Here is a 23,045-nt window from a genome sequence, read left to right as displayed (position 1 = left end):
AAAACTTGAATGAAATAGTGGAACATTGTTATTGCGAAACAATGTCCACTTTCATTCGGTTTAACATTTCACCCTTTACCCTACACCCGTACTAATGAAATTAGCTACTCATTACAGACAGTAAATGACATAAAGTAAAGACATGAACGTAAATAACTGAAAGTAAATGACGGAAAGTAAAGACGTTAATGTAGATAACTGAAAGTAAATGAAGGAAAGTAAAGACGTAATATAAATGACATAAATAAAAGACAAGATATAAAGAATAATAATTAAATACTTAAAAGCTTATAATATTAATAAGATGAGAATGTTTTGGTAGCACAACTTAAACAAAGGATTCGTCCAAGTTGAGATATGGAAAATAGTGGCCAAATGCATTCTTTTATACCCAACACAAGAGGAAAAGACAAAATATTAAAGGAAGTACAAAGTACAAGGTACAATATGAGAAGACAACAAAAAGGAGATTTCAACTCCATCAAAACTAGTCATCTAAGGGTCTTCTCCACATCCTTTCACCAGCTGCAAATAGTCCAAAATGAGAGCTTCTTCAGCTCAGACCTCCATCCAAGACACGGCTTGATCAATAAGCACCTCTTACAAAAAGCCAAAATGCAGCCGGGCGATGCTGTTGGAATGCTGCAGCATCACAGTGCAGTGTACTGAGTCAAAAAATGTTATCTACTCCAACTTGTTGTAAAAACAGATTCATCATCACAATTAGCTCCAAACATAACAAATGAAAAATAAAGAAGTAAAAATGACTCAAGGTTGGGATAAACTATGAAAATCTACCTAATAAGCATAAGAAATAGGTACTTTAAGCATGTAATAAAATATGCTTATCAATTAATATTTTAATTCAAAATTGCCAAAATTATAAATTTTTTAATTTATCTATTGATTTGTGGTTAATATTGGTTCTCACAATTAACATAAACTAATTAGTTCTCATTTGATTAGACCCCTATATATATATTAATCAATAATTTAACAATCATATTAAATTCATAGTATAGAAAGACATCGGGTTCATCGAATTTGGTCGTTAGGTTCAAATTACCATAACCCAATTCCAACCTAATAGATACGGTTTGACCTAATTTTATATCAACTCTACATCAATTGACCTAAAATTGAGATTTTTTAGGATTTTTTTTCGAACCGGATAAGGTTATCCGGTTGGTCCATTTTTGAGCACCTTTAATTAATATGATGGATGGGCCAAAATCTTAAAATGGTAATTACTGATATATTCACATGTGAATTGCCATGACTAATACCCTTTAATTTGATTCGTTCCTAGAAGGTGAGATAGGCCCACACTTACAAATATCTTTTAAGGAGTCGAAATATTTAAAACGTGCAACAAATCAAAATATCTCACAAGTCACTAATTGAAGCTAACCATTGATATTGTTCCATAAAATATCATATTATGTATATCTTCTTTTTGAATTATCATTATAATCCATTTTCTTTATTTTGATTAACCTATATATCTAACCTGCTATGCAAGCCGACTAATTCCAGATCGACCACCTGCTTTGCAGATAGCCTGAAGTCACCGCATTTGAACCTCCATGGCCACAAGGGATTTTTGTTTCTCATTGGATTTGAACCTTGGACCTCCCAACACTTTTAATCTTTAGAGTCAAGCTCAAACCAATCAAACACCATCCTTATAGATTATCATTATAATCCATTAACGTTTTGTTCTACGAAAGAAAGAAAAATGAATAAATTAAAATTAATTAATTTTTTTTATTAAAACTACGTTACGTTTGGTTATAAAGAATATATTGGTTATTAGGTCATGGGCGAATGTAAGGCCATAGGGGGCATTTGCACCCTTGAAAAAATGGCCATATATTAAAAAAGTTGCCTAAAATTCCATCATGCCCCCAACAAACCGAAAAAAGTAATGCTCTAATCCAACCTATTAAACTATTCATGTAATTGAGAGCTCTCATAGTTGAGGTACATTTTATCCACTGACTGACCTAATAGCCTCTCATAGTGTCACGTGACCCCTTCCTTGAGTTGGGGCCCATTATATCAAAAGTGAGAAAAAATTTATTCCTCGCTTTCCTTTTTTCCGCTCTCATGTCACCACACAGAGGGTATATGGATGTAAAAAAGGGAATCCTATCGACGTGATCCGATCTGAGATAATAAGCTTATGAGTTTGACCTTAATTCACTGTTGAGAAACGAAAGATTACTTCAATTTCCATGTTTATCTCATATATAATTTTATTTTAGAGTACGAATCTATAGATAAAAGATTTAAAATCTGCAATCGTGTTCGCTGATCAGTTAGATAATAAACTAGTTGATGTTTATTGAAAAATAGCTGATAAATTTATTAACAGTATAAAATGATTTTAAAAACATTTTTAAAATTTAATTGAAATATTAGAGCCATAAGTGCGAGAAAAAAAAAATTAGTCATGACTCATGATTGAAAGAAAAGGAAAACTATTGAGTTTATTAAAACAGTATTTGAAAAAGCGTCTTTGGTTACGAAAATAACCTCAATCACATCGTGTTTTTTTTTCTACAGTTGTATGCACAATAATTGGTACCTCAAAGTTTGAGACATGAAAAACCTTATCCCTATCACTTTCAAGGAATGGTGCTGTTTATTAGTAGGTTAATGCGTTTAGTGAGACTCATAGCTTATTCGATATGTAGTACATGACTGTTTGGTACGTAGTGGCTTAATGATATATGAAGTGACTTATTCAGTAAGCCATGTCTTTTTCTAAACTTATCTCTCCTAATTAAAAAAAAAACACCCCTCTTCCATCTATGAAGACAACATAAGAAACCAAAACCGTCTCGATCTATACAGACAAACTAAATCAAACAAACAACTTTATACATGCATGACTTAATGAAAAATCAACAAAACAGTCAACTTCAAAGAGAAAATAGATGTTCCAACATATACTAGAATATAAATTTTCTAGTCTATCCGATAGTGGATCAGACCATTACGAAAGCTCGCTCGAGCCACTCGATCTAATCTACACGTCCCAACCGATGTTATTATTGAATGAGTGATGGACATAAAGAGCATCAAGTGGATGAGCAAGAAGACAAAGAGTAATTCGTAACTAGAGCTCACGAGATCACTATAATATATATATATATATATATAGAGAGAGAGAGAGAGAGAGAGAGAGAAATACATGTTCAAATGAGAAATTAAATATTTTACAAGAAAACAAGAAATTTCAATATTATATGTAATTACAACCAAGATACACAAGCTTATTAATATATGAATAAACGCATGTTGCATTGACAACACACAAACAATTAACCATATATGATTAAACACACCCAAAGAATTGTAATCATATATATAATATTAAATTTTTTTGACTCCTGGTAAAATGTATAATTTCTCGCATGATCTTTCCATGTATATAACGGATCAAGTACATATATTACACATTTTTGTAGGATGCTTTGATTTTGAACTTTTCTCACTTGTATTTGGTATACACACATATATACATACATATATAGAGTTGGGTTCACGTGAGACCAAAGGTTTTTCATGAGACCCGTAAGACTAATTTATGTTCATTGATCAACTTTATAAGCTAATAATCTAATGGTCTAAAGTTGCACGGTGATAATTTTGTAATTATTGAGAAGTCTCGTGACAATTTTGTGATTATGAATTTTCAGATTGTAAATCTAATTCAAAGGTTGAGAATTAGTCTTATGGGTCTCACGAAAAACCTTTGGCCTCATATATAATATATATATATATATATATATATATGATCAGAATCATGTGAGATCAGTCTGTTTTAGTAAGATCTAGAAGATCACAAAATAACACTCAAACTGCAGAACAATTTATTATAAATGTATGAAAAAAGCAAACCTTTATAGTAAAAATACAGTAAACGTGGTGAAAATAAAAACACTGTAAAGAATTACTTTTACGATATTTTTAGCATAAATATTTAGTGTTATTTAAATATTATTACCTACCGAGTCCAATGATATAAAGTTCATGAGTGCGTGCCAAAGACGTAGCCACTCCAATCATGCAAACCACTAAACGATTTCTCTTTGCTTTCTCTGCCCTTTTCCTACTTGCATTTCCCGTTTCTTCTTTTCCCAAATTTACCAAAAAACCCCATCTATTTACACAAACTACCCCTCTACACATTCACCTTCACCTTCACAAACGCATCCAAACACAAACACAAACAGCACACACACATTGCGACGGCTCACTCTACTACCAACTCTGCTTAGACACCCTCACCACCATCCTACCGGACCTCCCATCAAAATCACTACCGGAAATCATTTCCGCCACCATTAACCACACCGTCAACGACGTTAAGTCCGCCGACTTCAATGTCACCGCCATCCGCCGGAACCTTCACAGCCTCAGCGCTCTCGAAATCCGAGCACTCGACGACTGTCATTCGCTGTTTCTCGAAACCGTCACTCACCTCAACTCCGCCATTTCCGACCTCAAACGACCGCCGTATAATAAACACAACGACCTCCAAACGCTGCTTAGCGCCGCCATGACCAACCAGGCCACGTGTCTCGATGGGTTTGCGCTTAGTAATTCGAGAAACAAGGTACGACGGTACTTCCGTAAGCCGTTACGTAACATTTCTCGTCAGATCAGCAACTCGCTTGCTTTACTGAAGAAGATGGACGGAACGACGACGTCGGAAGGGACGACGGAGACGTTCCCGGAGTACGGCGAGATGTGGAACGGATTTCCTTCGTGGGTAAGGAAGAAGGAGAAGACATTGTTGCAGGCGGCCGTAGAAGATACAGAATACGATTTAGTGGTGGCAAAGGACGGCAGCGGAAATTTCACGACGATCGGAGAAGCATTGAGTGTAGCTCCGAACAAAAGCACGACGAGGTTCGTGATATATATAAAAGCAGGAGCATATTATGAGTATTTGGAGATCGATAGCAAGAAGACAATGTTGACGTTGGTGGGTGATGGGATCGGAAAAACACTGATCAAAGGTAACCGTAACGTCATCGACGGCTGGACTACTTTCCGGTCTGCCACCGTCAGTAAGTTTCTTACTCGTATTAATTTTCAGATTATTTTTATTATTTTAATTTCTTGAATTGTGCATGAGAATTTATATGATATTATCTTTAATTACGATTGATCCAAGGATATAAATCTTTTCTTATCATAACTTCCATTATCATTGGAATCCAACCCAAATAGAGATTTGAGGTAAGATTAGGTTCCGATGAAAATAAAAGTTAAGATGAGAAAGGTAAACATGATATCTTTAACTTGGATTAATCTTAATTAAAGATCAAGACTAATACGATAGACTCAGATATATTGAATTAATTCTCAATGATAAACACAAATCATAAAATGGATCCAAATTTTTAGACGATGTTTCATCTCTAATGTAAAAGGTAAAATTAACTACAAGGATGGTGTTTGGTTGGTTTGAGCTTGACTCTAAAGGTCAAAAGTACTAGGAGGTCCCAGGTTCAAATCCAATGAGGAATAAAAATCCTTTTGTGGTCATAGAGGTTCAAATTGTGGTCATAGAGGTTCAAATGTGGTAACTCCGGGCTAACAGATGATCGTTCTGAAATTAGTCAGCTTGCATAACGAGCTGGATATTCAGATTAATAAAAAAAAGGTAAATGGGTCCAATTTTGAAAGCCTAAAATAATTAAGATGATTAATTGTGGTAATAAAGACACCACTTTTGGTATATATGCGTATACTTTTCCTTTCTTTTATGATAATCATGGAACTCCACCTTTTTGTCACGCTTTGTACTTTTTTATTAATAGAATTATCAGCTTTTTATGTCTGATTTATTAAGAATTAAAATCATTCTAAATATTTATATTTTTCATTTTTTTAAAGACATTTATGTTTTATTGTTCTTTTATCTAATAAGAGGTAAACCAATATCTTATTTGCCTATATATATTTTTATTAGGTAAAATAAACAATTTAAACAAATTAGGACGTTGATCAATTTGCAAAAACAGTCAGTCTTATTGATTCAGATTTTAGATGTCAACGCCAACTCTTATATATCAAAAATAAAATAAAATTTCAGACTTCAACATCTTTTAAAAAACACACGATATCTTGGTCAAGTTTGATGTATATGCATATGTGCAATGTGCCAATGCATATGTAGAGTTGCAAGTTTGTTCATTTGAAAACTAAAAAATTTATGAGATCCATGAAAAATATTCTCTTAAGATTTTTTCTTTGACATGGCCTTTTTCTATTTAAGTAAAGTATTTAATGTATTAATTAATATATATTTATTTCATAATATATTTGTTTTATATGTATTCGGTTCACATTTGGTACTTTTCTGTGTGTATTTTTTATTTCACGATGTGCCAAAAAAAGTTCACATTATGAACTGAGTACATGTAAAACATGCACAATTTAAAATAAATATATGTCAATCACTAAATTACCTTCTAATCATAGAAAAAAAATCATATCAAATTGTAGGTTTTCCAATATCTCACTATATAAAGATCAAAAGAATATCTTATATATATACATATATATATATATATATATATAGAGAGAGAGAGAGAGAGAGGTGAGTTATTATTCAACCTTTTACATTTATACAACCAATATAACTCAATCTCAACCGTTCATTTAATTTGATGAATATGTGATTTAATAGAAGTTTTGATTGTTTTTTAATGTAAATTATTGATCATAATTAATGAATCATATTCATCTTCCATAAATATTTAAATCATAATAAATAAATTCTCATCATTTCCATAAATATCTTAATCTATTGAGTTGTATTGGTTGTACAAATGTGATGGATTACATTTAAAAAGGAAATAAATATATATATATATATATATATGTATATATATATATATAGAGAGAGAGAGAGAGAAGCGATCAAATGAAAACCATTCTCATTTGTAAAAACCGTACAAACCACTCTCATACGTCGATTTCATTGTTTAATCTTATGAATTTTTTTTCATAAAATTGTTTAATCTTGTGAAGTTGTTTTATATTATACTTTTTTTGATGAATTTGTTTCATATAACATTTAATGAAATTTTAATGAAACTGTTTCATGAATTATTCTTCTAAAATTAAAATAATGAATATGATAATATCTATGATTAACACCTTTCACAATAAAAATGGTTAATCAACCTTTCATAATTACAAAAAAATGAACAAAATGAAAAATTATGATTGGTTGAATGAAGTTTTCACGATTTTTACAAACTGAGTAGTTTTTATTTAAACGCTCCCCTATATATAAATATATATATATATATATATAAATATATATATATATATATATATATATATATGTGGGGTTGGGTTCACGTGAGACCAATGGTTTTTCGTGAGACCGGTAAGACCAATTTATGTTCATTGATCAACTTGATAAACTAATGATCTAATGGTCTAAAATTCACGGTGGCAATTTTGTAATTATTGAGAAGTCTCGTGGCGTTTATGAATGTTCAAATCTAACGATTGTAGATCTAATCCAATGGTTGAGAATTGGTCTTACGGGTCTCACGAAAAACCATTGGTCTCACATGATCCCAAGTCTATATGTGTGTGTTATATATGTATATGGACATATAAGGCGTGTTGTGTGCGTTATATAGAATTAGGTCAACAATTAACTAAAATAGTCTTTTTATTAACCAAAATTCATTTTTTAACCACTTTCTCATTAAAAGGTCCTAAATACCATTAATTGTGTAAGTGGTAGAATCACAACCTGCGAAATACACCTTTTTTTATTAAAAATTATTTAAGAAAATAAAAAACAGGGCCATGCCATAAGTGGCTCCCTTGGGTCCTCCCATTTTTTCAATAATGGAGGAAATTAAGGTTATTTTATAGCATTTATATTTACGACTTTTCTAAAGGTTAATGATTTTGTCACGTTATTTATAAACTTTTTATATTTAATTATAAATCGGTCCATATTTTATATAATAAAAAAACTATAATTATAAAAATTATAATAATTAAAAAAAATGTTATTATAGTTATTAACAAGTTCAATTAGTAATTAAGATTAACTATAAAAAACTTATTATACAATTGAAATTAAATAAGACACGTTTCAAAAGTTGGTATGAAAATATATCAATATTATGTTTTATTTCTAGGGAATTGAAAATTATAAATTTTGTTATATTTTTGTTAAAGCCATTTTTTAATTAGATAAGTCTTATTTTTAAAAAAATTAAACCAACCAATAATAAAATGTCACATGTCAATTTCATTTAGTGAAAAAAATGCTCAATCTAGAATTAATGAAGTCCTGAGAATTTCTACATGAAGATTTTGTTTCACGTGATTATTTTTTATTTCTAACGTTGTGTTCTAGAATTAGAAAATGATGGAAAAGCGAGGGAGGGAAAACAAAGGGAGGAAAAAAAGGAAAGAAAAATAATTTTTTATTTGTGTTTTTGAAAGAAAAAAAAAAGAAATAAAATAATTTTTCATGTTTTGGAACAGGAAAGAAAGGAAAAGAAATGTGTTATTTTTACATATATACCCTTTAAAAATATGTCTTTTATTATAAAAAGTTGCATAGTTTTGTAATTTTAATAATCTTTTAAATGCTTTTAATTTTTTTCTTTCCTTTCCTTACCTTTCCTATTCTTTCATCCCACTTTTGGAAGGAAAGTTTTGGGAGAAAACTTACGATTTCTTTCCTTCCTTTTCATTTCCATTCTCTCTTAAAAATGTGTCGAGAACACAAGTTTTTTTTATATTTTCCTCCTTTTCCCTCCATTTCATTTCCTTCCTTCGTAAAAAGGATTTCAAGAACATAATGTAAGTACGATATTTAATGGATTGATTAATATATATATATATATATATATATATATATATTTGTTTTACAACATGTTTGTTTCATATGTATTTTGTTCACAATGTGAAACATTTTTATATGTATTTTTTTCCACAAACATGGCCAAAAGATTCACATTGTGAACTAAGTATATGTGAAACAAACACATTGTAAAACAGATATATGTTAATCCATAGTTTAAATCGTAGTTTTAGATGGAAAAAAAATCATATAAAATAACACATTATGTACAAGTTTTTAAGGTTATCATAATTTCATGGGTTATCAATACAAAACTCATATATATATGAGTTTAATTATTTGACAACTTCGAAATTTGTAAGATTCATGGGAACTTTTATCTTAAGTTTTTTTTTTGTTTCATATTTTTTTGTCTAAGTATAGTATTTAATGTATTGGTCAACATACATTTGTTTCACAATATATTTGTTTCATATGTATTCGATTAATAATGTGAAACGTTTTTATATGTATCTTTTATTTCACAAACACGTAAAAAATGTAGCAAAATATATTCTGAAACAAATATTTTAGTTTTGAATAAAAAAATCATATGAAATAATACATAAACAAAAACCAAGCTCAAATAAATAAAAGATTTAAATCAGAATTTGATTCTAAAAATAATAAAAAGAAGTGAATTTTGATCGGAAAGAAGGGTTAATGAGGTGATTTTTAACTTCATTTTATTATGTATGTGGGCTTTTTTTCAGTTGCCGTTGGCAGCAGTTTCATAGCCAAAGGTATCACCTTCGAGAACTACGCCGGAGCCAGCAAACATCAGGCGGTGGCGTTAAGGAGCAATTCAGATTTATCCGTCTTCTACAAATGCAGCTTCGTTGGGTACCAAGACACTCTCTACGTTCACTCCTTCCGCCAATTCTACCGTGAATGCGACATCTACGGCACCGTCGATTTCATCTTTGGCAACGCCGCCGTCGTCTTCCAGAAATCCAATCTATACGCACGGCTACCAGATCCAAACCAGAAAAACCTTTTTACAGCTCAAGGTCGAGACGATCCAAATCAAAACACCGGTATTTCGATTCTGGAATGCAAAATAGCTGCTGGATCTGAGTTGATTCCGTATCAAACGATGTTCAAATCGTACCTAGGGAGGCCATGGAAGAAGTATTCGAGAACTGTGATCATGAGGACCTACATCGGTGATCTGATTGATCCAGCTGGTTGGTTGGAGTGGTCAGGTGATTTCGCTCTGGATACACTTTATTATGCGGAGTATATGAATAGAGGTCCTGGTTCGAATACAAGTGGTAGAGTGACTTGGCCGGGATATAAGGTGATCGTGAATTCGTCGGAGGCCGACCAATTTACGGTTGAGAATTTTATTCAGGGCGGCGAGTGGTTGGATGGTACCGGAGTTCCCTATTACCTTGGATTGTATGAGAAACTGGTTGATATATAATAGAGTGAACTCTGTGTCAAAGATTGGGATTATTGTTTTGGTTTTTGTGTTTTGTAATTTATTGTTGTTTTTGTGTCTAAAAATAAGGGACTGTTCTGTTCGTGTTACATTAAGTCATATATGAATAAAGTCGTCTGAATAATATAAAATAAATTGTTTTTTTTTTTTTTTGTTATTGTGTTGAATAAACAGTTTGAAGGTCAAAAATGATCATTTTACTCTCATTCTATATTTTTGTCGGATTAAATGACTATTTCATAAAATTGTTGGATGAATGAATTTAAAAGATAAAGATTTATCAATTTCGGGATGCATTCTAGATCTAAAAAGTATGTATCATCAAAACCCACAATCTGAAAACAATTTTTGTTACACGGATGATTCAATGGGATTAAAAGGTAAATATGGTTTAACCTGAAAGAATTCAGTCGTCATTTGTTTCATTTGCTTCATCTCCATCGGCTTTTCTCCTCTTTGTTTTCAATCTTCTGTTTTATAGTTTCTACAAATTATGGAGAGCTCGATTTCATGGAACACCCAAAAACCTAGCAAAAAAACGAAGGGATAGATGTCAGGAGCAAAAAACAGAGGGCTCGATTTCATCATCTAACACCCAAAGACCTGGCAACGAAACCTAGATTTCAGGAACAAAAAACCAAAGGCTCGATTTCAAGAAATCAAGGGATCAATTTCAGGAACAAAAAAAAATCAGTTCCATTAGGGAAAGCGGGAGATGCAGAGAATGAGTAGCAAATCGAGCTTCATTCCAGAGAGAGAAAACTGATTTTTGATGGATCAACCTTCATTCCAGAGATTGAGAGACTCGATTGTTGAAGGAGGATGGGCGAATGAGTTCAGGCGAAAGAGAAGCGTGTGTTTTCCTAAGGGCAATGAGGGAAAAGGGTCGGCTGAATGTATATGACTCTACTTTGTGGGCTGAGCAAATAACCCCTTTGTTGGCTCATTGAGCCATTTCCGAACACTTATGTATATCTTAGTAGTTATACATGTTATACAACTTATTATCTGTTACCGAACAACCCTTAAATCTATTAAAAATCCTCCGGTTAACTTAGAGATATTTTAATTTTCTTTTAGTTTTCCTCCTTTTGGTTTATTAAATAATTTTTTTGGTATTTTAGTCTTTTTGATCTTAATAAAATTATACATTTTTTGATTAAAAAAATAATACATTAAATATTTTATGTTTTGTTATTGTTTATGATAAAATAATTACATATTTTTCGTTTTTTTTCATATTTTTGTCATAATAGTTTTAGTTTATTATTAGTTCGATTTTTGTCACTAAAGGGCTGTTTACCAAATCTTATCGGGTAAGTGCTGTCCGGATAAGAGTGCTGACTCGGGTAAGTGCTATCCCGGTAAGTGTTGTCCCGGGTAAGATTGTTTACCAAATGTTTTTGGTAAGTGCTTACCAAAAATATAATGACCATTATAACCCTATTTGTAATTATATATTGAATAATATATGATTATTTTTGTTATTAATAGTTTAATGGAAGAAAAAAAAACAAAATGCATATTTTAAATAAATGTTTACCAATAAAAATAATACCATTTTACTTCTTTTCATATGTTAACTGTTAAATAAGACAACAAAATATAATTTTCATACTTCAAATTAAATAGAAAAAATATATTAATAATCGTTCATACTTAAATACAAACGGGATATGAAACGTTAATAACAAAAGAAATTGTTTGTTTTTCATCCTAGACAATACAAATTAATTTGAAGCATTTGAAAACAGTTGAGTCGCAATCTGATCCCGCAGATTAGCCATATATCCATTGTCTTGAGAAGCCCCCCATTGTACTTCAACGACTTCTTGTTCAATGCCTCCTCCATGTTGCTCTTCCGCARTAAACATGGCGTTCTCATCATATTGCATAAACAGTTGATCTTGGATATTACATCTTCTTATAAAATTATGGATTTTTTGGGTTCCATTGATTCATCATACGATTCCATACCTATGTCAAAAAGACCCAAACATTTTAAGGTCTTCATTATCCATCAACTTTTCAATAACAACGCGTACAAAAGAAACACATACAAAAAACCAGAAAATATTGACAATAATAACTAAAATTTTAAAGTACCCACGTCAAGAAATGATAAAGAAACACCATAAACAATTGAGATCACTAGAATAAACAACCAGTTTCCGTCCCAATATGGTTTAAAGTTTGATTTAATAATCAAAATTTTCAAGAAGATTTTATAAGTTCTTGTCAATTTTGGAACTGCAAATTTCTCCTTCTTCTTTGAGGATGATTCTATGCATACGTGATTGGTTAGCAATTTGGTATGTTTATGGATAATGATGAAAGATGTGTTTTTGGTGTTTAGATAGTCACTGCATGATTCCTGGGCTAGTTAGTGGGCTAGCAACCTAAATTTCTCCTCCTTGTGTGTGGTTATTTGATTCCTTTCAAAAGAGAATTTATAWGATGATATGTTCATATGCTGACATTTGGGTTTCTGATCTTGATCCTATTTTGAGTTTCTGATCTTGATCCTATTTTGTATGCTGAAATTTAGGTTTCAAAAGAGAATTTATATGATGATATGTTCATAACCAACTAGAAATACTAGTGCCATAGATCTACTTATACATAACTTTTACTTCGAGATCACCAACTTCATAAGTACCCCCTCCCCTCCCCATCCTTACCCACCTGCACAGATGGAAAACAGGGAAGAAATTTCGAATTCCTCACCTCCGGTGTCCAAAATTTTAAACAACTTTAGAACCCTAATAAAATCAATTCTCCTCCATTGCAACAATCCATACCAAAAACACAAAAGAAATCACATGAAACTCTGTTAAAATATCAGAAAAATGATTGTTTGCTTTAGTTGACTTCAATGATTCATGATCACCCTTACAGAAAGCTTAAAAAAACACAGTTATTTTCATTTCATAACCATAAATTTCTCAGCAAATCTTAATAAACAAACAAAAACTAACCAAAGTTAGCAACAAACTCAATTGCTTCCACAAATATACTAAACCCACATATGAAACCATTCTTTCTTTTCAAGATAAAATGGGTATTCATATAAAAAATGGGTATTCATATACGAGCAAGAAACTTCACCTAAATTTCTCCTTGTACTGCTAATATAATGAGCAATGGAAACGTAACCCAGTTGACATTTGGGTTTCTGATCTTGATCCTATTTTGGGTTTCTCTGATTCATCTCAAATCTTCTCTTATCCTATTCATCTCCTACTCCCCAGAACAGGTACATGTGTTCTCTAACAAGACTAGGAACAATAAATTTGTCAAAAGGAAACAGAAGCCAAATCTTTACTGCTAAAATTGTAAATATAATGAAATCAAGTAATGAAATCAAGCCAAATCCCCAGAACATGATCAAGTAATGAAATCAGTCGATTCTTTGAGTAATGCATCACCATCGTACATATTATAAAGCCAGAGAACAGAAAAACTCAACAAATGTATAAATCGATCAGTTAAAAAGATTTGTACCTCTTCGAGCAACAAAGGGAGGAACGACTTGAGCGCCAAGGGAGAAAGGAGAATGGACGAGAGTGACGAGGGAGAAGGATCGACCGTGAAGAGCAGAGCCGGGACCAGCGAGGGAAGAGGAGGAGCGATGAGGGAACGATAGAGAGCGATGGGGAATGCAAAAACCTAATTGTGAAAAGGGGGCAAGTATGGAAACGTGAAATCTGACTCGGGTAAGTATGAAATAGATGCTGACGGGGTAAGATTTCGGTCAGCAGTTCGGTCAGATCTCGGTCAGATTCGTGATTTGGTAAACACACTGACTGTTGACCGAGTCAGATATGCTGACCGAGTCAGTCCGGTCAGCAGTTAGTAAACAGCCCCTAAGTCATTCAATTGCAAGTCGTTAAGTATTCCTTACATGATAATATTTTAATTCGTTTTTCTTCATTATAGACTATAAGAAACTAAAACTAGAATGACCAAAAATATTAAAAAATTTAATTGCATTAAAAATATGTAATTATTTTATCATAAATGATAGAAAGATAATAAAATCTTTTTATATATTACTTGTCTATCAAACAATATATAGTTTTATTAAATCAAAAAGACTAAAATACTAAAAAAGAAATTAAAAATATTTATTTAATAAACTAAAAAATTAAAAAAAAAACAAAATATCGATAAGTTAATGGAGGATTTTTAACATATTCAGTCTTAGGGGGGAAACAACAATAAATTACAAACCATATAAATGCAAGTCGCAATTTCCAAGCAACGGGGACAAAAATCACAATCTTTCTCAAATCATATGGATGAAAATTGTAGATTACTCAGTATAAAGCCAAATTTTCATTTCAGGTTAAACCACTCCCATTTTCATTTCATGTCATTTTCATTTTCATTCATAGTTTTATTTCTCTGTCTGAATCAAATAGCCCATGAAAACAGTGATCGCTCGTTTCCCTTCGAATTATTGTAGATTTGTCACGAATTCTAATCAAAATCATGGATTTGAAGCATAACATCCTTATTATGATGAATCGATTCATGTTTTCCTTGCATCATCAAGCATATAACCCTCTAATATTTGAATTATCTTTGGGAGGATGCTAGTTCTGTTTAAAAGATACCGCGATGCAGCATAATTGGTTTTGTTTTGATATACTTTACAAACAGATAAACATTTGAGTCTGACAGTCACGGTATGGAGGGACGCATCTATCAAGAGCGGGGTTCCATGCATCTGCTCAACTTATTTTTGTAAGTAGAATTTCCTATGGGATATGAAATGTGCACCCGCTAAACTTTGAAGGTGCTCCGGGATTTCAGCAAATTCAAAGAACATCAAACAAAAAACAAGGGGCATTTTTGTTTGCCGAAAATAACATCTTTTGTTCCTGCAGTTTCGAAATTCCAAGATAGCCATCGTGGTTTGTGATACCTTCAGGATTTGATCGCTCCATCTAACAATCATTAAAAATTTATTAAAGAAGGGACATTTTCGTTATTTTATCGATTTTTTTTACTTTTTATCCAATCAAAATCGATTTTGTAATTTGGTCCTCATGGTTTTTGATTGGGTAAAAAAACAAAAAAAAATGGATAAAATAAGGAAATCCCCCTCATTAATGAAGTTTTTATCGGTTATTTAAGAATGAGAGATGAAATTCAAACGTTTTTTATAAACCATAATTACGATCTTATAATTTTAAAAAATGTAGAAACAAATTACAAATAGCAAGTTTGTAGTTTACTCATATATATATATATATATATATATATGTATATGTATATGTATATGAAACAATGGAGCAAGGTGATTAAATGATGATATATTCCAAAATGATTAGTATATAATGGATTATTGGTTGTGCCAAAATCTTTAAAGGATGGCAAAGACGTTCCTTTTCGGTTACTCATTCATTCACATATGAATTGCCACGCCTAACTTCCTTTCCATCCCCATGGTCGGATGGACCACTTTGGGGTATATATATATATATATATATATATATATATATATATATATATATATATATATATATATATAAGATACAATTTCATAATCATATATGAAACAACTTTATTAAAAAAAATATTTATATGAAACAATTTCATAAGATTAAACAATTTCATAAAAAAATTCATAAGATTAAACAATGAAATGACGGATGAGGTGGTTTGCACGCTTTGTATAAATTGGATGGTTGCATTTGATCGCTCATCTCTCTCTCTCTCTCTCTCTCTCTCTCTCTATATATATATATATATAAGGTTGGGTTCATGTGAGACCAAAGGTTTTTCGTGAGACCCGTAAGACCAGTTTATGTTCATTGATCAATTTTATAAATGATTGATCTAATGATCCAAATTACACGATGGCAATTTTGTGATTATTGAGAAGTCTCGTGGCATTTACGAATGTTTAGATTTTCAGATTATAGATCTAATCCAAAAGTTGTGAATTGGTCTTATGGGTCTCACGAAAAACCATTGGTCTCACATGATCCTAAGTCTATATATATATATATATATATATATATATATATATATATATATAAAGAGAGAGAGAGAGTGTGTGTGTGTGAGAGAGAGAGACTTGGTATCACGTGAGACCAGCTTGTTTCGTGAGATCCATGAGACCATTTTTTACATTTGAAACTTCACAGTAAAACGTTGTGAAGGTAACCTTCACAGTGTTTTGGCTACGAATGTTCGGCTTTTTTTTACCCTCACAACATTTTGCTGTGAAGTTTTAAGTGAAAAAAAGTGGTCTCACGAAAACAGGTTGGTTTGACGTGAACCCAACCCTATATATATATATATATATATATATATATATATATATATATATATATATATATATATATATATCGAATATATTAAAAATGTACGACAAATCAAATATAATGATTGATATTTATTGAAAGATATAATATTATGTACCTTGACGAGGGATCGTGTCTGGATAAGAGTTAAAGTTAAGAAAGTGTAAGAAATGATTTAGACCTTTGATCATTTTTAATCTCATCCCCACCTCATGAATCGTGTTTCTCACGAGAACTGATTTGCTGCATCACAATAGTGTTAATCTTCAATTAGGATTGATCCAATAGTGGAGATCATTTCTCACCAAAACTTCCATCCTCACCAAAAATCACCCTATGTACATGTCCGTTAATGAACTGTCACTATAATCCTTTAGCTAATTAAGTTATAATTGACAAATTGGTTTACAAGATTTTTATTGTCAGATAAACTAGTTGTTAGCTGATAAACAAGCAGTTTGTTGAAATACCAGTTGTTAGCTATAGACGGATGTAAGGGCATCTAAAATTAGTAGTCAGTTACAGCTATGCTATTTTATAAATGTTGGAGATGTTCTAAGAGAATGAGATCGGGGCATTTGCTCCCAACAAAAAATTGTCCTATGTTAGAAGTTTTTTACATAATGATAAAACCTACTAGATTCATCATTTTTGTTCACTGATAAATTAACTGTTAAACTAGTAATGTTTGATAAAAAGTTGTTGATAATCACCGACCGTGGACCAGACCATTCCACAAGCACGCTCAAGATACTCGGTCCAATCTACGGGTCCCAACCGATGTTGTTCTCGAATGAGTAATGAACATAAAGAGCATCAAGTTGTGTGAGGAAGGAGACAAAGGGTAAGTGGTAACTAAAGCTCACGGGATCACTATATTTAATGGAGCAAGTACATATATTACACATTTTTGTAGCATACTTTGATTTTGATCTTGTCTCACTTGCATTTGGTACACACACACACATATATGATATATACACACACATATATACATACACTATCTATATCTATATCTATATATATATATATATGTTCTTGAGTGTGTGCCAAAAACGTAGCGCTTCCAATCATGCAAACCAATAAACGATTTCTCTTTGCCTTCTGTGCCCTTTTCCTACTTGCATTTGCCATTTCTTCTATTTCGAAACTTACAAATAACCACCATGGAGTTTCATTATTTACACAAACTACCCCTCTTCACATCCACCTTCACAAACGCATCCAAACACAAACAGCACACACACATTGCGACGGCTCACTCTACTACCAACTCTGCCTAGAAACCCTCACCACCATCCTACCGGACCTCCGATCAAAATCCCTACCGGAAATCATATCCGCCACCATTAACCACACCGTCAACGACGTTAAATCCACCGACTTCAATGTCACCGCCATCCGCCGGAAACTTCACAACCTCAACGCTCTCGAAATCCGAGCACTCGACGACTGTCATTCGYTGTTTCTCSAAACCRTCAYTCAMCTCAACTCCGCCATYTCCGACCTCAAACGACCGCCGTATAACAAACACAACAACCTCCGAACTCTGCTTAGCGCCTCCATGACCAACCAGGCCACGTGTCTCGATGGGTTTGCGCTTAGTAATTCGAGAAACAAGGTACGACGGTACTTCCGTAAGCCGTTACGTAACATTTCTCGTCAGATCAGCAACTCGCTTGCTTTACTGAAGAAAATGAAAGAAACGACGTCGGAAACGGCGGAGACGTTCCCGGAGTACAGCAAGATGTGGGATGGGTATCCTAAGTGGGTGAAGAAGAAGGAGAGGGCACTGCTGCAGGCGGCCGTAAAGGAGACGGAATACGATTTGGTGGTGGCGAAGGACGGCAGCGGGAATTTCACGACGATCGGAGAAGCTTTGAATGTAGCTCCGAACGGTAGTACGACGAGATTCGTGATATATATAAAAGCAGGAGCTTATTATGAGTATTTGGAGATCGATAGCAGGAAGACAATGGTGATGTTGGTGGGAGATGGGATCGGAAAAACGCTGATTAAAGGTAACCGGAGCGTCGTCGACGGCTGGACTACTTTCCGGTCGGCCACCGTCGGTAAGTTCTTCTACACGTATTAAATTTGACATTAATTTAGTGGGTAAGGATAGAGATTTGATGTAAATGGTATAATAGGTCCAATTTTGAAACGATAAATTAATTAAGATGATAATTAATTAATTGGTGGTAATAAAGACAGGAAAGATGGGTAGGAATGCGTTAGTTAAATGGGAAGGTGGTTCATTTGATTATTAACCTAAAGAAAATTGAATAAATTGGACACTATTTTTGTTTTTGTTTTTTAGCTTATTTTAAATGTCGTTTTTCTGAATTAAATACAGTGTTATTTTACGAAATTGACACGGGATTTAAGAAATGGATACGACAATCTGCAAAATGTTATTGTGACTTGTGAAAAGATCCACCAGAATCATTTCAATTTTATAAAAAATATATTATATAAGTTATAAAATAGACGTGTATGAAATATTGACTATCTTAAATCAACAATCCAAGATTTGGGACGGAATGTCAAACAATATGGTAGTTGGCGACGGTGGCATTGATTTAATTGGTTGTGGACCATGCTTCTTTAAGAACTCACGAGTTTGGTACCCACTTTTCTTTATTTTATGGTAACCATGAGAATAAACTTTTTATATGTAATGCAATGTTTTACACAAGTACACTTCCATATCCATATAGAGTGAGAGACTTGAGATCATGTGAGACCAGTTTGTTTTTGTGAGATCTGTAAGACCACATTTTTACACTTGAAACTTCATAGCAAAATGTTGTGAATGTGACTTTTTTTCTAACATTCACGATGTTTTTGCTGTGAAGTTTACGTATAAAAATGTGGTCTCACGAAAACAGACTGGTCTCACGTGAACCCAATCCTATATATATATACATACACACACACAAATGTATTATACGTGTAATCGTTTTTAAACAAACAACTGTTTAAACACACGTTATCATAGTCGATAAACAAAGTTAGAATAAATTTCACTACCATCCAAGCAAAAAAGATGAAAAGATTTATTTTATGTGATATTTGTATTTGGTATTTTGGTGTATTAGATTGATTTTTGAGTAAACTACATATTTGGTCCCCGTGGTTTGTCAAAAAGTAACATTTTTCATTCTTATAGCTTTAAAATTACATAATAACCGTTGTCATTAGCAAAAATATCCGGATTTAGTCCCTCATTTTAACGGCAGTTAGATTATGTCGTTAAATGGAAGGTATTTTCGTTTCTTTTGTAAATTTTTGTCTTTTACCCAATTAAAAACCACACGAACCAAAATCATAAAATTGATTTGATCGAGTAAAATAGAAAACAACTTATAAATGAACAAATATGTTTCTTATTTAACGGAATTATTGCTTAATGGTTTAACGATTAAACCCTAAATAAATTGTAGGTAAATAACCCTTAAATATTTCTCACTTTTTATGACATTTACCAAGTATCTGGGAATTTTTCAGTTGCGGTTGGCAACAATTTCATAGCCAAAGGTATCACCTTCGAGAACTTCGCCGGAATCAGCAAACACCAGGCGGTGGCGTTACGGAGTGGTTCTGATTTCTCCGTCTTCTACCAATGCAGCTTCGTCGCCTTCCAAGATACTCTCTACGTTCACTCCTTCCGCCAATTCTTCCGTGAATGCGACATCTATGGCACCGTCGATTTCATCTTCGGCAACGCCGCCGTCGTCTTCCAAAAATCTAATCTGTACGCTCGTCAACCAGATCCAAACCAGAAAAACCTTTTTACAGCTCAAGGTCGAGACGATCCTAACCAAAACACCGGTATTTCGATTATGGAATGCAAAATAGCTGCCGGATCTGAGTTGATTCCGAACCAAACGATGTTCAAGTCGTACCTAGGGCGGCCGTGGAGAGAGTATTCAAGAACTGTGATCATGCGATCACATATAGGCGATCTAATTGATCCTGCCGGTTGGTTAGAGTGGTCAGGTGATTTCGGTTTGAATACACTTTATTATGGGGAGTATATGAATAGAGGTCCAGGATCGAATACGAGTGGTAGAGTTAGTTGGCCGGGATATAAAGTGATCGTGAATTCGACGGAGGCCGGCCAATTTACGGTCGGGAATTTTATTCAGGGAGGCGATTGGTTGAATGCTACCGGAGTTCCCTATTACCTTGGATTGAACTGAAAACAGAGGTTCGTTCTCTTCGAATTGTAGCAGGTTTGTGCTCGAATTCTGATCAAATTCATGGATTTGAAGCATAGCATTGTTATTATTGAGATAGATTCATGTTTTTCGTTGTATTATCAAGCAAAATATCTCTTGTAACATTTGAATTATATTTGCGAAGATGCTAGGTTGGTTAATGAGAAACCATGCTTATTCGTTCCGTTATACATGAGTTTATGGTGATTTTTTAATGATATAAAAAGGGCTTATTCATTAAGTTTCTAGGGAGAGCTTTACGTAGAAAGTTAAAGACTTTTTTAAACGTGTTCATCTCAATTAAAAGAACACGCTCCGTAGTAGTCTTTACATTTATTAAAAAACCAACCCAAACATAAATCTTCTCAATTTATATGGACAGAATAATCAGTACAAACAACTTTATCCATACAGGATCTGATAGAAAATCAATCAAACCACCCTCAAGTTGTATCCTATGTACTAGAGTAGCACAGTTGGTCTCAAAATGATATACTTTACAAACATATGAAGATTCGAGTCTGACAACTGCAATATGAGAGGTACAATAGCAGGTTGTTAAGTAAGTCATCTAGTGGGCTGTTAGAACATCTCCAACAACTATGTTATTTTAGAAAATTTGGAGATTTGGAAAAAGTTTGCTACAACAGTTATGTTAAACTATTCTCCAAAATAGAGAAAAATAGAAGGGAAAATTGAGATATCTTCAGATATAAAAAATATAACATACATGTTGAAGATGCTCTTATGAAAACTGATTTACATATCATAAAATGGTTTTTGTGGAAGGATGGTGTGGAACAACTGGAAGTTGCCGATTATAAACCCTTTTGCACATGATACAAATCACTTGTTCTCAAACTTTATGGACCCTCCCAATCCCACCAATTACCTAATGACATATCAGTGTTCGATTTAATATATTTATCTGATTCCTTTTTGAATAAAATGATAATGTGTTGGAAGTTGATTAGTGGGCAAAGATAAAAATATAGAGTTTGGAGGGGTGATTTATATTTTCTATACAAATGAAGTTGTCGGTATAAGTGGTGCAAGCAACCCGAAAATGAACGAGTTGTAGCTCGGTTTTCGGTTCGGAAAGTAAACCTCAAACACCCCTATCCTCCGTGGACACAATGCCACAAGACCTCAAATTGGGTTGGGCCTTCTCTAGAAGTGGGTTTGTTGGACTTATATATAAAAGCTTGTGTTCCTGGGTGGTAACCAACCAAATTCGGCCCGGAACAAAGTTCGGTTATAGGCCCGATTTTTAATTAAGTTTTTATAAATCATATATCAAGTTTTTCAAGATTTTCTACGTTTTTTTTTTACCAAAATGTTCAAGTTCTTTTTGAAGTTGTTCAAGTTTTTTTAAGTGTTCTAGGACTAAATTTCAAAATCGTAATTAAAAAATATGCATAACGTTTTTGTGTAAAAAGAATTAAAGTGTAGCTAAGTAACCCAATTAGAGATTTTAAAGTGTATCTTAATAAGATATTGTCCAAAAAAATTCAAATAAAATTTTTAGGAAAAAAAAAATAGGACCGATATGGACCGACCCATGACCCGTTCTAGAGATCGGGCTATATACACGGAGAACGGTCCAGGTGTTTTTGGTCGGGACCAGGACTAGTTACCATAGGCTCCATCACAAAAGGTAAATCCCGGACCTGGACCAATTTGGACCTAAGCCGTCATAGGTATAGTTTTTGGCCATCTTTACGACATCGAGAAAGGGGTTTTAATTGGTTCCCTAAATAAGACTTTTAAATCTTGTTGCACAAATTTCCAATAAAGTTGCATAAGCATAAATAAGGTTACAAATACATGATGGGTTTCAATTCAATTTTGTTTCCCTTATTATCAAACAATGTATAAAAGTTGTAAGCATGATAAATGTGTAAAGAAATGCATGAATGTGTGCAAAAATAGTCCAAGACTCTGGCACCAAGATTCAATAACATGATTAGATTGAGTTCCTTCCTTGTGGTATAATATATATATATAGACTTGGGATCATGTGAGACCAATGATTTTTCGTGAGACCCGTAAGACCAGTTATCAACCCTTGGATTAGATTTACAATCGTCAGATCTGAACATTTATAAACGCCACGAGACTTCTCACTAATTACGAAATTGTCACCTTGCAAC

General features: G+C 32.8%; 2 protein-coding genes across 2 annotated transcripts; both read left to right on the top strand.

Annotated features, from left to right (window-relative positions):
- The first annotated feature begins 4,065 nt into the window (after positions 1–4,065).
- On the top strand, positions 4,066–10,503 carry LOC112517655 (pectinesterase-like). The gene is made up of 2 exons (XM_025125021.1): positions 4,066–5,084; positions 9,622–10,503. Exons 1-2 carry the CDS (start codon positions 4,076–4,078, stop codon positions 10,332–10,334), a joined length of 1,722 nt encoding a protein of 573 aa, XP_024980789.1. The 5' UTR covers positions 4,066–4,075; the 3' UTR covers positions 10,335–10,503.
- Positions 10,504–17,741: 7,238 nt separating this feature from the next.
- On the top strand, positions 17,742–21,060 carry LOC112517657 (pectinesterase-like). Its single transcript, XM_025125025.1, has 2 exons — positions 17,742–18,741; positions 20,180–21,060. The coding sequence occupies exons 1-2, from the start codon at positions 17,742–17,744 to the stop codon at positions 20,872–20,874; spliced, it is 1,695 nt and encodes a 564-aa protein (XP_024980793.1). The 3' UTR covers positions 20,875–21,060.
- The last annotated feature ends 1,985 nt before the right edge of the window (positions 21,061–23,045 follow it).

The sequence above is a fragment of the Cynara cardunculus genome, assembly GCF_001531365.2.
Source record: "Cynara cardunculus var. scolymus isolate 2C chromosome LG 9, CcrdV1, whole genome shotgun sequence".
In the NCBI taxonomy this organism is placed as follows: Eukaryota; Viridiplantae; Streptophyta; class Magnoliopsida; order Asterales; family Asteraceae; genus Cynara; species Cynara cardunculus.
The sequence above is the reverse complement of the archived record's forward strand: the minus strand, read 5'-3'. Positions and strand labels throughout refer to the sequence as shown.

Coding starts and splice junctions, on each gene's coding strand:
- LOC112517655 (XM_025125021.1), top strand. CDS start 4,076: ATGCAAACCACTAAACGATTTCTCTTTGCTTTCTCTGCCCTTTTCCTA. Junction 5,085..9,621: donor TTTCCGGTCTGCCACCGTCA/GTAAGTTTCTTA, acceptor GCTTTTTTTCAG/TTGCCGTTGGCAGCAGTTTC.